This window comes from Chroicocephalus ridibundus, chromosome Z (assembly GCF_963924245.1).
Source record: "Chroicocephalus ridibundus chromosome Z, bChrRid1.1, whole genome shotgun sequence".
Classification (NCBI taxonomy): domain Eukaryota; kingdom Metazoa; phylum Chordata; class Aves; order Charadriiformes; family Laridae; genus Chroicocephalus; species Chroicocephalus ridibundus.
The window spans coordinates 30,322,829-30,340,688 of NC_086316.1; the positions used below are offsets into that span (position 1 = coordinate 30,322,829).

At 40.2% G+C, this 17,860-nt stretch overlaps 1 protein-coding gene across 2 annotated transcripts in view; it reads left to right on the forward strand.

Moving 5' to 3' along the window:
- Window positions 1–17,860, forward strand: part of MEGF10 (multiple EGF like domains 10) — a 108,731-nt gene that overhangs the window by 12,036 nt on the left and 78,835 nt on the right. For both annotated transcript variants that reach the window (XM_063320632.1, XM_063320631.1), the window contains exons 2-3: window positions 13,991–14,122; window positions 16,902–17,003. In XM_063320632.1, coding sequence (XP_063176702.1) covers window positions 14,007–14,122; window positions 16,902–17,003 — 218 coding nt within the window. In that variant the 5' untranslated portion in view covers window positions 13,991–14,006. The remainder of the gene's footprint in view (window positions 1–13,990; window positions 14,123–16,901; window positions 17,004–17,860) is intronic.

Consider the following 17,860-nt stretch of genomic DNA (forward strand, 5'->3'; position numbering starts at 1 on the left):
TGCAGTCACTCCAAAGGCTGCATCCTAGGATGTACTTTAAGCTTCCTCTTCTCCTGTGGGAGTCTCTCACTACACTTCCAAAAACTACCCTGCTTTCTGTTCTATTGCCTATCTCCAGGGAAATACCAAAGTTTTAGTACATCAAGTTTTTTTCTTCGGCATATATGTGTGTTTTTCTTCATTGCAGTTTACAAGAATACCAGTGGGAAAAATAAAGAAATGAAAAAGCAGACAGACAAGAGGGCATTATTGGCCTCTTCAGAGGTGACCCAAATCTGTTAAAAATTCTCTCAGTCATGATATTGTCTGTGGTGATTCCTTTGTAAATGTTTAAGATCCAAAAGACTGTATTTCAGGATTCTGATGCTATATCCACGGTAAGAACTGTAAGCACAATGTGCATGCTATTGCCACTGTGAAAAAATATTGAACTGGTGGCATGGGTCCTAAGAATAGGCTGAAAATAGAGACCAGCAGACCTAAATTCTGTTTTTAGATCTGCTGTTGATTTCTTTTATGAAATGAGGCAAAACATTTAGACAGGAGTCTAAGTAGTTTCCATATACAGTGGGGTTACTGAGAGTAGCCTTACGAACAAAACGCCTTACAGTGTTAGAAAAAGTATTGTAGATCTTACAGGGAGTTACATTGATAAAAATACCATATGCGAGATTATTTACATAACATATACCTAAAAATAAGTGTGCTTAAGTAAGTGAATCCCATCTTTTGCTAAATTAAAGAGATTGAGGGAGATCAGGTATTTGGAAAACACACATGAGAGGGAAGAGACCCCCGCGATAGAGAGACACACGGAAACTTGCTGGAACCCCTTGCAGCGTGGAGCGGCCTTGGACTCCTGAGAGCGCAACAAAGACCTTCAGACAGTGACAGAGAGCATCTGCCCTGGCTCATCTCACCCGTCGTGGGAGACTCCTTCCAAAAAATGGTCACTTGCTCTCCTGGAGGGAGGGAATTAGGGTGTCCCAATCTGCCCTCCAGAGAGAAGAGAGATTTATTCATGGATTAGTTTGCTGGGCAGCTGACAGGTTGGGTCAGACGAAGTGCCTGCCACTTGCCCCAGCCCACGATAGAGAGCTTTGCTTTGCTTTCAACACAAGGGCATCCTTCTGCCTTTCAGGAGCGGATGCAATGGATATCGGTACAGTTTTCCTTGCATTCCTACACATTCCTACCTTTCTTTACACTCTCTAGAGCATGGCAGAAAATCAGTGAGGAAGGTCAGATAATCCCTTACTCCTTACTGGATGAAATGGATGAAAAGAAGTAATTTTAAGCAATATGGCAGCTGGCCTGTCTGTCTTCCTTGCTGACAATAGCAACATACATTTCTGTGCTTTTAGTAGAAAGCCTGTGCGAAATCGGAAAGAAGCAGTTGAGGGAGAAAGTGAGTGTAAGCTCAGACTCGTTTTGCTATATCAGGATGGGTAGATGCCAAGAGCTTGCTTTTTAGAGCCAGAGGAAGATCAGCTGGTAGTAAAAACAGTGTTAATAGCAGTTACTGTCCAGCCCAAGCACGGAGTTTTCACCAGGTGTCGTGATTGTGAATCTGAGTCTTTAGTCATCAGAAGTCGTTTGTCAGCACCACCCAGCACAGGGCAATGGGCAGGGGGAGGGACGCTCTTCCTCCCGGCATCACGCGGTCCCTCAGGGTGGCTCCTCTGATCTCTCCCTCTTACGTGGGCTGTGCTTTCCCCTACCTGTCTGCTGCCAGGGAGCTGCAGTCGTGTTAGCCATCTCTTTATGAAGTGCCCTGCTAAGCTGTCTGGAGTGTCCCTGCTGTGGCCAGGGAGGTGACCTGGCAAACGCTGGCAGGGTTGTGCTGTTGGGCTGCTCTGGGTTTCACAGAGAACAAGGAGTTTTGTGAGCGAGTTCAAGTTTCATCCCAAATTTCCATGCAGATCAGAGGAGAGCATCCATTCCATTTTCGCTCTTCCCAGAAGCTCCCTTGCCATGATCGTCCCGTCCCTCTGCAAATTGTTTTGCACCATCTTCTCAGCTGATGGCTGGTCTGCTAGCAAAATAAAGCAGCAGATGTACTACTGGACATGAAGTTTCATCCTGTGCAATTTCCAGACTTTGGATGGCTTGTGTCTCTCATCCATCAATGAGAGGTGGCACATTCACACATTCACTGCATTTCCTTCTGAAACTAGTGAATGCTTTTAATTTCCCTTAAAAAAAACCCAACAACAAAAAAAAAAAAACAAAACCAAAACACAACCCCACGCACAATTTTCAATACTTGTTTTTATTTTTAATGAATGACTGAACCAAGGCCAACGTTCCTGTAGTTTTCACTGAGCGGCAGCAGAAGTTGTAACAGAGATCCTGCTAATGCCAGTTGGGCTATAAGTCTACTTATAAAGTTTGCCTGTTTTCTGGCACAGTCTCTGACACATACACTCCAGTCAATCACAGTAAAGTGCCTAATAACAGATGTGGCAATTAAGCTGAAGAATTCTGTCTCTCTCTTTTAATTTTTATTACAGAGAATAACAAAGTACCTCATTAAACCCACCATCATAGAGATTTTTTTAATTTGGCATACAAATGTCTGCAAAAATTAGATCCCTGAATAGGGCGCCTTGTTACTAAAGGTGCTTTGTCAGACAATGCTATGAATAGACCATTTTTGTAATGACAGATATGTGCTCGTGCTACTGCTGTCCTTTTACAACCCATACTGCAAAGGGGTACAGGTTTAAAGAAGGCAACATGTGTCCTGAAGGATAACATTTTGAGGGATTTAGGGCCTTGTGCTCAAGTTAATAAAAATGTGTTCTTGATTCTTCTGGGTTCAAATTACACTGCCTTCAGCTGGAATTAGCAGCAGACATTTAGGAAGGTTTCATATAACCTGTAACCAAAGAAAATTAACATATTTTAATATGAGAAACTGTCTTGAAAAAGATACTAATTGCAACCAAAAAAGTCTTCTTTAGATTGTTAGAGCTTCTAAGGCATTTGCCTTCGTTAGTTTCTTTTAATGATGTACCAGGCACTGTTTTTAAAGGAAAGTCTGATTCATCATTAAAAGAAATTAATTTAAAAATTTAATGAATTGAGGTGTCTTAAAAATTATGGTAAGAGAAAACTGAAACGTATATAAATCAGAACTGGAAACTTTGATATGAAATTATTCTTTTAGTATCAAAGTGTTTTTATACATAAAATACCAAGTTGTTTACTTTGTCATTGTTGGAAAGAACACTTTTTTTTGCTGTCCATTGTGAGTGTTGTTGGCGGTTTTATTTCTTACAGGTATTATTTATTCACTAAAGCACAGTGTCTTGTCTTACAGCTTCAACTATATACCTAGGAGTGTACTGAATCTGTCTGTGTACATTTGCCTGCATGTATATGCAAGTGCGCGTGTACGGACACACACAAACACATGAAAGACACAAACCCCACAGACACCATTGGCACCTGGCAAGCCGAATTTCTCTCTAGGAATATTTTTTTCTTCTCTGCTGAGGGATAGGGAGACGAAGCACTGAAATTTTAGAACTACAAACATGGTTTTAAGATTGTAGTATTTTTTAAAAAGAATACAATGTTGTGTTTAGGTGTCTTAAATGTTCAGCTACTCCTTAAACTGTTGTTCATATTATGTCTGTAGATATTAGCAGCCATAGATGGGATGATGAGACCAAATTGTCACCCTGCAATGTCAAGGAGCAGCGCAAACCAAACAAGCTAGTAACTAAAGGTCACAGGAGAAGGCTCATAGATACAAGCATTGTTTCCATAATTGCATATGCTTACAAGTGTTAGGAAAGGTATACAGTTAGGATAAAAGTTAAGTGATATACAGCTGCCACCAGTATAAATGGACACAGTATGATGCCACACTTGGTGGCATCTCATTAGGTAGTAGTAAATTAACTGTGGTGGAGAGAGACAGGGAGGTGGATGAGAAATGAAATGAGTAGGTGGGAAAATGGGTCTGATCTTGCACATGTTGGTCTATAGAGCTCCTTCTATTTTGTCCTGGTTTGAGGTAAAAAAGAACTAATTTTCTGATTTGTAATTTTACTTTTTAGCTGGGCCTCTTCTAACTGACTAAAGCCTGAAATTAACAGCATATTGTTCAGACACTGTTCCCTCTCAGAGTGATGAGACCTGATTACACCAAGGAATGGTGTGCACAGAGGCTCTTGCTTATACTTATTGCTATAACAACCAAGGTCAGCTAACGTCGCTGCTTGCCCCGTTAGAGGGTCGGAAGCAGAGAAGCACAGAGGGGTCCCACCTGCAGGGAGGAGCAGATGGGACAGGTGACCCCAAACTGACCAACAGGGTATTCCATCCCACATGCATCATGTTCAGTATAAAAGCTGAGGGATCAAAGGGGCAAGGCGCCTCTGGCTCGCTCTCTTTCTTCAATGGCCAATGTGTGAAGAGGACCCTGTCTGTTCATCTGCCTTTCATCCTGATCCGAGCATTCCTGACTCTAGTTCCAGAATTCAGCTCCTGTCCATCGCTGACTCCAGTCTGGGACTGTCCCTGTGTCTGCTGGTGACACAATTGTCATCCTGGGAGCTGGATACGGTTTTGTATATATTGTATACTATTTTTCTTTAATTTCTATTATTATTTGCTATTTTCTTATTTATTATTATTTTCATTAAAGTAGTTTAGTTCTTTTTCTAAAGTCGTAAATCTCCTTATTTCTTCCTCTTCTCTCTGAGGAGAGAGCGGGGGGACGGCCATCTGTCGTTCTGATTGGCCAATCCGGCCAAAACCGCGACAGATTTATTCCAGCTAGTATCAACTCCCAAGGTTGCACTGAAAGGATCTCCCAATGTTGTTGAACCAGTTTACTTTGAAAACCAGAGTCTTGCGTGTTGCTCACACTATTGGATGGCCTCATCAGTTTATATTATAGTCTCACTGAAAGCTGTTCAGGGCAGAATTCCCTTTGACTTTAATGGGAATAGGATTTGTCCCTTTAATTGTGGTTTTGTTAAAAAATCAGAATTAGCCAGTCTCTTTTGGTTTTGCATTGTGGTCTTAGATTTTCCCCTTTGAGGAAAGAATGCATGAGTACTACATCCATTCTAACCTTTGCAGGTGCCAAAATAAGAGATGGAGGAAGTGACTGAATCAAGTGTCAAAGGAAACATTTCTGGGTTCCCCATTCTTCTACGAGAGCGTTTTGGATTTACTTTGCAGGGGGGCGTGGGAGGCTTGTGCAATGATTCATAGATGCTTTGAACTAGTTTGCTGGAGGTGGAAAAGAAAAGCTGATAAGTAATGCATTGAAATGTTCAGAAGCTGTTAAAATGAGATGGCGTCAGTTAATTAACTTTAAAAAAAAACCAAACAGCAGATCATTTGAAAACTGAAGTCTGTAACAAAGTACTGCGATAAGAATTTACAAGAGCGAAATGCTCTGTCAAAATCATGAAAACAGGAGCTAACTGAAATGACAACTTTATTTTCTGTAGAGCGTTATATGCAAAGTGTCATTTCCTTGGATGATTTACAAAGATAAATGTAACTGAAGCAGTGTTACCAACAAATTTGTTCACGAATTATAACAATTCGTTAGCAACTAGAAGATGTAAAAAAATGAGGGTGTTATATGTCTGATTTTTGTAATGAAAGGGTCCAGTGAGAGGCTGTGACAAGTGTGGGGAGCTGCAGACTGAATAGTTTTGTCAGTGATAACGGAGGCTGTGTCTGGGAATGGGAAGAATCTAGTGTATGATGAAAATGTACGTCGAAAAAGAGAACATGCATGTAATGGGGGAAGGAAAGAAACAGAGGCGGTCTTTGAAGAGGGCTGAAACAAGAAAGCAGAAGACTTTTAAAGGATGGCAGGCACATTTGAAATGGATCCTAAATTGCATAGGAAGCTAAAGGAATTGTCTGAGTCCTGTCATTGTACTTCTTTATATGCTGGCAATAAACGGGAAGTGACACAGTGTCTGGAAGGCTGGTACTTGAGATAATAGGAAAAGAAGGGTCACAAAAGCTACGGTCAAGAGAGGGTAAAACCATGAATGAGAATTTCCACAGCAGTGGAACCAGGGCATCAGTGTATTTGGGCAACCACAGGATTTTCCCAGGCAACTTGTCAGCAACCACAAAGTTTTCACAGTTGCATCCATGAATACAATATCCATTCTTATGATTCCCGTTAGAAAAAAGAAGAAATGTCAGATGTCTGGTGATGCTGTTTGCTTAAGGGGACTGCGCTAAAAATTTGATACAGATTTCTTATCGTCTTATTCTGTAATAGACAGGTTTCATACATGCCACTAACATCTAACTTGAGAAATAACTTTCCTTAAACACATGCATTCAGCCGTTTTTACTCCTAGCCTTATAGCCTTCACCTGTACTATTAAAACAGCCCTAGGATTAATATACAGACTGATGGTCCGGTAAGGAACACGTTATTTGGTTAAAAAAAGAAAAGGGGAAGAGAGGGAAAAGGAAGTCTGTCTGTGTGGATATTTTTGTATCAAGCCCTTTACTGTATAGCCTCTCTTAAAATATGTGTTATTTGCTTTTGTTACTGTTAACTGACTGTTAACTGTCAACAGCCACCCTGGGAAAGATGCCCAGGGCTGATAGGTGCCATCTGTGCATGGACTGAAAGCTGCTGGTCCCTGTGTTGGTAGCCTTGTCCCAGACAGCTGACTTCACCAGCCAGCCCCTGGCTCCTGCATGTCTCTGCGTCCCACCACTGTTTTCTTCCAAAACGTGGCCTGTGGCTTCCCTGGGGGCAGCCGGCCAGCCCCGGGGCAATCCACAGCTGTGGAGAGTGGCTGGAAGGGGAGGAGGAAGACCTTGAAGGTCTGGCTGGAGGGTGCAGGCAACAAACAGCTGCAATAGCTCGCCCGCAAACAGGCAGTCAGCTGGGAAACGGCAACCTCCCAAGATCTACACACGCTTAAGAGAAAGAGATTGTGGTTGCAGGTGGGATTTCTAAAACAAGGCTCCTGCGTGGCCTTCCCTGTGCATGGAAGGGGGAACTAGTCCTGGTCCCAAGCTGTCCCCTGGTGACAAGCTGCACATTGCCATTACCCAAAAATACGAACCTGAGGCAATGCTACCACCAACAGTACAGACACACCTGGGAAGACTATCAGTGGTCTGTGTTCACAAAATTGGTTTATTATAAATTATTTTTAGAAACTGTTTCTTTTTGTTTGTCATTCCTCATCTCACTCTTGCTTCATTATTTGGCTTGGGATGAAGAAGCATTAAGCATCTTGAGGAATTTTCCCTTTTCTTTTTGGTATGAGAACCTGAAGTTAAAACAATAAATTATTGCCCACTAATACCCAGACCAGAAAGTGTATCAGGGTTTATGTTCTAGCTGCTGTTTCATCTTCTGAAAGTGTGCTTTTCAGATACTTTAGTTTGGATTCTAGACAGCTTTAACTATCTTTATTTGGTAGCCTTTCATCTGGGTGGAAAATAAGTGGACTGCACATTTAGCCAAAAGATTTTTGTTAACAGTTCATGCTGTCAACTTCTCATGTGAATAATCTTTAAACTTATGGTACCATGGGCTGTAGGTAACCTTAACAATCACAGGTTTGCATGTTCAAGACCTATACGTGTTATCTGCCTTAAAAAAACCCCAGTCTTTTAATATGAACAGAGCTCTGATTTAGCGGACAATGACAGCTACAGTGAAGTGACCCCATGCTTGTGATGTTTGGCAGCCTGCCTCAGAGGAATAATAATGAGTCCATCTGCAAAGGATCCGGCATGCTGGCATTTGTCTTTACCATGCCTCCTTGCCTCGTGCAGACTTGACTTCCACTGAACTTTCTTTCCTTCTCCTTTTAATACTGATTTGAGGGAAAAGAGGACTGATAAATGCATATGTCATGCCTGCCAGCTTAGCAGCTACAGAAACTCTCACTGTACGGTGAAAGTGGTGTATGGCAGCGTCAGAAGCTAGAGGGCCAAAAAGAGTCTTGCTTCCCAAGATGTCATAAGATCCTGGGGAAACTCTCATCTGATCTTTTACAGTAAGAACAAATCTTGTAAAAGATACTGCTGCGTGACTTGCAGGGAAGCAGGTAGTCCCGGAGGACCCTTGTGAAATGATAACGTTACTTAAAGGATTGTGATGCCATAGCTTTCAAAACAGAGATTTCGATGACTTATGGGCAAATAAAGCCTGGTGTCCTCCAAACTTGTGGGTTATCTGTTGATTCTTTGGAACTTGACAATTCAGTACTTCTTCCCTTCTGTTAACTCCAGTGTAAATGATGAATGGATTTGGAAGTTATTGCACATGAACCCAGAACACATACACAAACGTTGTGATTAAATAAACCTCATTTTTCTAGAAACCTCTGGTAATTAAAGGGAGACAGAAAAATAAAAATGGTCTAATCTATTAACTGAAGAAAAATGGCAATTCATTAATGATTTATTTTTCTTAATAACATGGCACTTGAAAAAAGTAGCAGTATTATCTGTCCCCATAAAGGAGACTTGTTCCAGCACACTCAGCCTCTGATTTGGTTAGTCTTCAGGTACCAGTATAAATTAACTGTTTTTCCATTTCATGAACTTAGTCCATCTTGAACACCTTTGGACTCCTCAAATGTGCCAGTTTGTTTCACTTTGAATCTTAGATACTAACTCAGGTTTGAGACTTTGCGATATAACTGTTTTTGAGTGACTTAGGGGTGCTCTCTTTGTGCAAGACCTGCTAGCCTTTGTGAAGGGAAGCCTGACGTGGCTGCGTTGGCTTTTAGGCCTAAGCTGGTCTTAACTGGTAGAAATGGCTGCCACCCCCAGAGGGACCTTGGGAGTGAAAAAGCTTGCAGAAGAACAAATGTGTGAAGGGGGAAACTGGAGGGGCTGTTACTTTTGTGCACTAGGGTATGAAATAACCCAGAGAAGGGCAACAAAGCTGGTGAGGGGTCTAGAGCACAAGTCTTATGAGGAGCATCTGAGGGAACGGCGGTTCTTTAGCCTGGAGAAAAGGAGGCTGAGGGGAGACCTTATGGCTCTTTACAACTACCTGAAAAGAGGTTGTAGAGAGGTGGGGGTCGGTCTCTTCTCCCAGGTGATGGGTGATAGGACAAGAGGAAATGGCCTCAAGTTGCGGCAAGGGAGGTTTAGACTGGATATTCAGAGAAATTTTTACACTGAAAAGGTTATTAAGCATTGGAACAGGCTGCCCAGGGAAGTGGTTGAGGCACCATCCCTGGAAGTATTTAAAAGACAGGTGGACATAGTGCTCAGAGATATGGTTTAGTGATGGTTTTTGTCAGAGTTAGGTTGATGGTTGGACTAAATGATCTGAAACGTCCCTTCCAACCTAGGCAATTCTAGGATTCTAAATAAGGAAATTAATACTGTGGTTTGAGGGAGGGCTCAGTGATTGGGTTAGTATGGTTTATGGCTAGTCATATATTTAGCAATTTCATCCAGCATGGTCACGTTGTTAGTGAGTGCGTGGCTAAGGGAATACCTGCCAGTTAGCATATGTTCGAATGAACAGTGAGGCAGTGAGGTTTATTTCTCGTAAAGAAGCACGAGCTAAAAGGGTCAGATTTGATTAAGCAGCATCAAGAAGGGCCCTTGTAGTCTTCGATCATGGGGGATCTGAAAGGGTCATTCGGTTCAGTGCACTATTGGTTTATCATTTAGCAAACTGACATATTATCTGTCTACATCCCACACATTTTCTATCAAGTAGAGCCTCAGCCTTGCCAGATGGGTTGCATATCGGCCTTTTCTGAGCTCCCCTAACTGGCAATGATGCCTTCAGAGTGACATATTTATTATCACTTTATTTATGTTTGCCGTAATTGTACTTCTTGAGCCAGTCTAGGGTCTGTGTGATAATGCTTCTATTCAGGTTAATTCGTATTTAGTTTATGAGTGAGGTTTCATGTGACAGTGCATCAAACTGATTTACTGATTTCCAAAGGAAAAACGCCTTCTGCTCTTCACCCATTAATTCTCTAATGTAATCAATAAAAGCAATCATTTTTTTTCACAGAAGTTAACATGGGACTAATCATCATTGACAAGACTAGGTCAGGTTCAAATTCTGCTTTGCCTGACATCGGTAGTGTAAGAGATGACTTTATAAACAAAAATTGTGCCCCTGGTAGAGGAGCTGAAACTCAGGAGTGAGGAGAGTACAATGTTATGAAAAAACACTATGGAGGAAGTGAAGGACCCAACAGTTCTTCACTGGAATATCTTTAGAAAAAGTCTTTATCTCCTCTGGAGCTGTGATTTCCAGTTGCAGGTAGCAGTCACTAAGTCTGTTATGGGGTGCTGGCTTTGTCATGCTCTGGAGAGTGTGAAGGCAGAGGCACCAGCAAGGGCCTCTGCAGTAGTGACAGTGTGGTTTACAGTTCAGTCTGAAAGGTTAACTGTGATGGACAGAATGAAGATTTCTTTTAAAAAAAACCCAGCATTTGCTGTACATGCAGGCTAATGCAATGTAGATGTAATTAAGAACAGCCCACGGGATTACAGCCCAGGGAAAAGTTTGACATACCTCCGCCATATTGCTGCGGAAAAGCAGAAATGAGTGTTGTAAAACCTTAGAGGTACCATGACAGAGTATGAAAAGCTCTTACTATTCTGAAGTTTGTCTTCTAACTAAATGGCATGTTCCTGCTGCATTTTTTATGTTGCGGTGGTAAAAATGCTTTTGCAACAATAATGAGAAAGCTACATCAGCGTTTCCCTTGGTCTTGGGTCCATTATGTCGTGTTAGCAACTGCATCGTACTATTCTCTGTTGCTCATGCAGTTCTAATCCTGCTTAATTCACCAGCAGCACTTGATTTTGCTGACCAAAAAGTACTTGTTCGCAGCCTTGAGCAACCTTTATTTCTGTTATGTTTTGCGTTGTTTTACTCTGGAGAGTTCCCCTCATATTTATTTACCTTTTGGTATGACAAATCTGAGGGAGAGTTGCATCCCCCGAGTTTGCTTGTGGCTCTGCTGTGGGTGGGTGGAGAGATTAGTTTGCAATTGTGTCTGAATTTTCACTACATAGTGGAGAAGCATTTGTTTGCCTTTTTTAGTTATCTGTTCTTACTCTGGTTTTGATCTTAAACTCTACAGGGAAAAAAAAAAAACACAAACGACAGCAAAAGATGTGCAAAACTGTCAACACAGTTGCTAGTGGTGGAGAAAGTGCCTGCAAATCTCAGGTGATGTGTAGCAGTGGTTAACTGTCTGTGTTTATATGGTGCATAGAGGCTTTTTCATCTGCTGACTAGTGAGACAAATGCATTTTATGTAGTTGCTCACATTAAAAAGAATTTTAGGGGAGTACCTGTAATTTATGGCAGTATATTTTTGGGATACCTGTACACCTGTTACACCGTACTAAAATGAGCTTGTTAGTAATTATAATATGCCTTGGAATGATCAGATTAATTTTTTAATGTGACTATTACTGATGACTATTAATATCTTCCTTTGATGTAATAAACGTGTAATGAACTAAATGTCCTTAATTAGATTACAGAAATTTAGGGGAGTAGTCTATGGTTGCCTCATGCAGCTGCACTGCTTTCCTGTTAACATTTTTAAACCATGGGCCTGTATTAAAGTCCAGGGAAACAGGGAAGTCTCTGAGCGAAACAGACGTCATATTGAATGGGACCCGCCTTAAAGATCCTGCCCAGATGAGAGTAAAGATGCAGCTTAATCAACTAAAGTTTTTTGCCTCGAACAGTATAAAAAATGCGGAGGGGCAATAAGATTTTTGTGTTCCGTTGAGACATACGTCTTCTGTCGTGTGCTTTTGTGGAAGAAAGACCTGGCAGTAAACCACTGTGGGCTAGGTTAAATTTGTTGTGTGGGTAGTAAGGTTATGAAGTCAGATTTGCTAACTCCTATATGAAGTTTAAAAAATATCTTCTTTTATTTCCCCCCCCTCCCTCCCTGCATATATGCAAACATGTTGCTAGATATTGGAGAGCATTTCGGGAACAACCGTTTACCTCTGAAGTTCTATTTCGTGGAGGTCAATGGTGCTGCTCACAGTAGAAAGCTTGATGCCTGGTAGCAAGATTCCCGTTTATGGCTCAGGAACATAAATTATACAATATGTGGTACGAGGTCAGAGGAGCTTTCTGTTTTAGCATGAGTTATTTACTCTCTCATACATCTACTAATCACTAATTTGCATAGAGAAAGCATTCTCCAACATCAGCGTTTTCAGTACTTAAAACACAGGTACTATGTATATGTAGAAGATACTGATGTACTATTGGGTAGAGATAATTTAAGCAATATATAATAAGAAAAGTGAATCTCTGAACAGGGCATCAGTGCAAACTGTAAAAGGCAAGAGTTAAATGAGTCATCTACATTTTTATTGCTAATATAAACACTTTAGCAATGCTAATCAGTTGTACTGATTTTCTGTTTTGATTTTCCTTAATAATTAAGCAAAAGATCTGGAATGCAATCAAGTTTTACACTAGGGGGTTCATGCAAATGATTTATTTTTTTTTTAATTTTAAATTTTGCTGAATGTATCCAAAGGAAAGTTACTGAGATTGAGAATAAAAGAAAAAAAGGAAATGCAGTTTGCATAATCAAAGTGACTATTTTCAATGAAGGAAATCACTACTGTGTTGAAGTTATTCGCTGAAAATACAGCTGCTTTTACTGCTTTTTAAACAAGTGCACATTGAGTACTCAGCTAAGCAGTGTGCATGAAGAGAAAGTTACAGACCATGAAATGTTTTTCAGCAGCCCTGAATTTTCAACAGGGATTTAGCAAAATGGGATCATCTCTATATCCTCTGGTATCTTAAATACAATAGTTTCTTTTTGTGTGCTTTTTTATGCTGACTTCTGAAGAAGGTACTGTAAAATAAGACTATTTTATCTCTATTTTTTTTTCATGGCCCGGTTGACTTTTTCCTCTTAAAATAAAGTTGTTTGTGTGGTTTGATTTATTCTGCTCCATAATATTTAAAGTAAGAAATTTCTATTTCTGATTAACTTAATTCCTTAAAAATATGTGTGTTATTTCAAAACAAACGTATTTATTAGAAATTATCTTCTTATTATACTACAGATTAGACTGAGTGATCTCCTTTTTTTTTGGTGATCTCTGCAGCCACATAGTGTTAAAATTTGTGTGAAAATGAGGGTATAAGGTGAAACGTTCACTGAAAGGGAAATACAGTAGCTTAAATCATTACGAGTTGCCTGTTACCAGCGTTCATTCTGGCATTTGTGGATTAATGGCTGGTTGGATTAAAGGTGTTTCAGTATGCAAAATAAAATAATTTACTTCGAAACAAAGATAGACCTAGTCAAAGAGTTAGGATAATTTTTTTAGATTTTTATGTTATTACTATAACTTCTTTGTGAGCAGAATGTTTATTCTATTTGGGAATGGTACAACTGGCAGAGGAGCAGGTATTTTTGCAGACTGTATTGGGAATTCAACTTTAAAGAGCAGTTACAATGCAGCCTAACACGTGAGTCTGTTCCTTAACAATGTAAAGCAAAGTCATTTCAACCCTTCCCCTGATTAATTAATTTGTTTGCATGAGGATTATAGGATAGTTAGTAAAAGCATTGTGCCATTTTTAGGAAGTCCTGAGCTCACATTGGACTGTTGTTTAGCATCTTGTAGAACTGATAAGGAGTATTCATGCATATATGTAATTACATTTATGTATTTGCATTAAAAAATAAACACTGCCACCCCTTGAGTCCTGCAGAACATCTTTATATTGCTTTTTGTTCCTCTGACTTGCATCTGTCCATGTGATGCTGCTGCCTGGGTCCTGTACGAAGGCAGTTCATGGAGACAGCCAGGTCAAGGGAGTGCCCAGCCTTTCCCGAGCAGACCCTGGGCATCATCCCTCTTGCTGGCCCCGGCCCCAGGTTGCTTAGACATCCTTATGTAGCTCAATAGTTTTAGCTCCTTTATCGTTTGTATAATATTGTTAATGTGATATAAATATTTTTTCTTACAGACACCTTTTTGGAAATATGGTTCTTCATTCGAATTCCTTTTTTGGCTTCCCTGTCATACTGCTGTACCATTGGATGGGGACAACTTTGTCTTTGAATCTGGAAGATCCCAATGTGTGTAGCCACTGGGAAAGGTAATATTTTCTTCTGGAAGATACGTGATACAAATTCTGATTGTAATAACTGTGTTTTGATTTACTTGGCACATTTTAAATGGTTTGAAGCTTTCAGTTGAGTGATGAACTGGGAAAAGAAAATTTGCATTGCTATATGGGCAAAGTAAGTTCATGGATAAGTGAAGGGCTATTTCACACTGGGCTCAAATGCAGCCATCTTTGCAGTAGGGGTTGGGATGCAAAAAATACTACAGTGGCACCAGCAATGTTACACAACCATCTGGGTACAAGAAGTGAATAAAAATAGCTTTTTCCAATTCAAGTGAAAAGAAGCTTTTAATATGCAAAATATAATTAACGATATTGGAGTTTGGCCAAATTTGATTATGCTGATTCTTTCCTATTCAACAGTCACAGAATCTGAGTTAAGATTTGTTGTTTAATTTTTTTGATGGGGTTCATAAATTGATAACATACAGAAGGAAATTCATCAATTTAGTTGGTCCATTCATTCACCCAATTTTGTGTTAATTTCAAAGAGAATGCTGCAATAGGTAGGAGAGATTGAGCCACCAACATTTGCTCTACTTCTTTTCTTGTGTAAACGTTGTAGTAGTGAAATCAAGCCTTAGGGTTTCATTATTATTGTTGTTGTTGTTGTTGATATTATTATTCCCATGATTGATCAGCTAGACTGCTGATTCCCTGCATATAAGGTAAACTGTGTTTTATGTTTAATCACTGGGAGTGCTGCTAACCCACTGTACATTTATTTGTGATTGCTGATGCTGAATCTTTACAAAGAAAATGTAAACATTTATTTACATTTTTATAAAACCTCTATATATTAAAAAAAAAAAATCACTTAAGGACTTTGCCCAGGAATTTATCTGAGCTTCATGTGAAGAATTTGGAGTCTCTGTTTGTACTGTTGTGCATAATTTGGCTTGTACAACAATCTGTATGTGAAGTAGTTACCATACTAAATACCTGTTTACAGTATTCAGGCATGTGTCTACAACCTTACTAGATACTGCTCTATATTGTGTATGCTTTGTTTGCAGTTTTTATAGAAAAATGTGATTTTGAGGGAAGCTACAACATAGTGAAAACAAAGTGGGAAAAAACCCCAAATATAGCTATCTACATTACAGAATGTGCTTTAAAACAGACTAATCAAAGTCTGCAGAAAGAAAAATATATCTAGCAAGCATGCCAATTTTGTTGCGTGAACTACTTTCCTTCTTTTGCTGAGTCTCAGAAATGGGGAGGAACCCCGAGAAAACTTAAAGGAACATCCACGCTGTTGCTTAGAGCAGGCGGCAAAAGTACATAAGCATGAAAAAGGAAAACCCCAGATACAATCTCTTTACTGCTGCTGTCACTGGCAGTGCTATGTGCTTTATATAAACCTACCCCAGCTAGTAATAAAACGCTTTTTTACAAACGAATCGCGGTCCCAGCAAGAAGGGGTAGAGCGTGCCCTGCCTGAAACAAAGAGCGCAGAGCCTCAGGCAAGTGTCGGCGCCCCACCAACGTTTTGTCGGACTAGGTCGGACAGCTGGATGGATTAGGGTTGCTTGCCTTCCTATGGACATAGGGAAAACAGGGAGTAAGGTCTGGGCAGTTGGAGTAAGTGGGTCTGGGTGTGTTTTCCCTCAGTACACGCGATGACAGGAGGAAGCAGAGACTGTGGCTATTACTCTGCAATAGGTGCTAAGAGGTCAAAGAGGGCACGAGCGAAAGTGAGTCAAAGCCAGACAAGCTACACACTTTGTAAGTGTTTTGGCTGGTCCTGGGAATTATTCCTGCTGCAGGAACTTGCCATGTATTCCCGTATTTTCTAAACCCCTTGCGCAATCAAGGACTGACTGGCTGCCAGCACAAACAGCCTGCTGAGGCGTTTTCAAGGGTGATTCAATATTTCTCTCTTTTGCAACAGGGCTCTGTTCCTCTTGCCCCACTGGCAGCTCTGGAGGCTCTGGAGTTCAGAGGATAGTTTTATTTCTAGGACACTGTGCTTATAATTTGGCAGAAAAGAATAATAGGACTTCGATAAAACATTTCTGAAAAAAAAAAAAAAGATTATGTATTAAAAATCAGCCAGTAAACAAAATAAGGTATGGGCTTTAATATTTTATAATTTCTGATTGCCGAATAGGCTGTTTGGTGGCATAATTGTTACACTACTTTTCAGTAATTATTAATTAGGTGTATTTCTGTGCTCACAATCAGTTAGCATATAAATACATTGGCAGACCTTTCCACTACTGAAGGAGATGTTTTGCTATGGATATAGCTACAGTTTTAAAAAGAAATTTCTCAGAAAATCCAGTGAGATTTTTCTGTTTTGTATGATAACAGAAGAAACCTCATATTCTGGCTCTTAACTAGTTTTACAGCTATCCAGTAATGTTAGCAAAAATTTATTGCCACAGGAGAAGACATATTACACACTAATTCAATTTACTGCTAATTTGAAACTCAGGTGTTTTGGTTTTTGTTTAATTTTAGGCTTACATTACTTTTCTTTAAATGTTTCATCAAATGAGACACACAGCTCTCTGCATATATATTTTTCTTTGCTTGGTTGAAGAAAAACCTTTCAATTGATACCTTCTGTTTTATAAAGTTAGCTCATTCACGTTTCACTTAAGCTTGAACTGTATGTGAATTTTTGTTGCATGTGAGTATTTTGTTGTATTTATTCCTTTCTACATCAGGATTTACTTAAACCAGACTGTACTATAAAGGACTTGCTCTATAATCTGTCTGCTTTTTCTCTCTCTCCCCCCAGCTATTCAGTTACAGTGCAAGAGTCATATCCGCATCCTTTTGATCAAATTTACTACACCAGCTGTACTGACATCCTAAACTGGTTTAAGTGCACACGACACAGGTGACGTATAATTGTTAATGTTGTCAAACTGCTGATATTGTAAATATTTGTAAAGATTGTGTGTTTGTCAAAATCGAGCATGATATGTAGGATGTTTTAGCTATAGTGACTAGTCTGTCTAACTGCTGTGGTCTGTGTCAACTGGAAAATGCGTGTCCAAGCAATGTCCTGTATGTTTTGTTAGCAGTTTGGTGTGTATCATTCAACGGGGGGCTAACAGAAAATGAACAGGTTGGGAAAAAGCATGCAATGCACAAAATTAAATTCCCCAGACCCTGCAAGGTGTATTTGTTTAGAAATGTCATGAGAGACCCCTTGCTGCTTGCAACCTTATGTTCTGGGGGAAGTGTACACTACTTGAAAGGAAAATAAAGATTCGTTAAAGGAAACTCCTTGTGCTTGCAGAAAGGAAGCAAGGGGTGAATGATTAAAAGCTGTTCACAGCTGTAAAAAGCATTTTCCTCAGAGGAATATGCCCGTAACTATGAACCATCAGCAGTGGGAAAGGCTCCCTCGGGCACAGCAACTGGAAGAGACAGATCAGTATGGATAGTACGTAAAAAGCAAATACTGAGTTCAAAGAGAGATTACACTTTGTTTACCTATGATGCCATTTGTATGCGAGCTGTTTCTTGCTGTGAGTTCAGACTCTCTCAGGTGTTGAGGGGACGTGTTTACTGCTTGGTGGAATATGTGGTCAGTGCCAGGAGAGCTGAGGGGGGGGATTTATGGACACAGTGAGGAGCAGTGGGGAGAGAGCAGTGGGAGAGCCTGACTCTGATAAATACTACCTGCTGGTGTCAGAAGGAAGCTATATTTTCTGCAGTTCTTGATGGGTTTATGTGCTGATTTCTCTG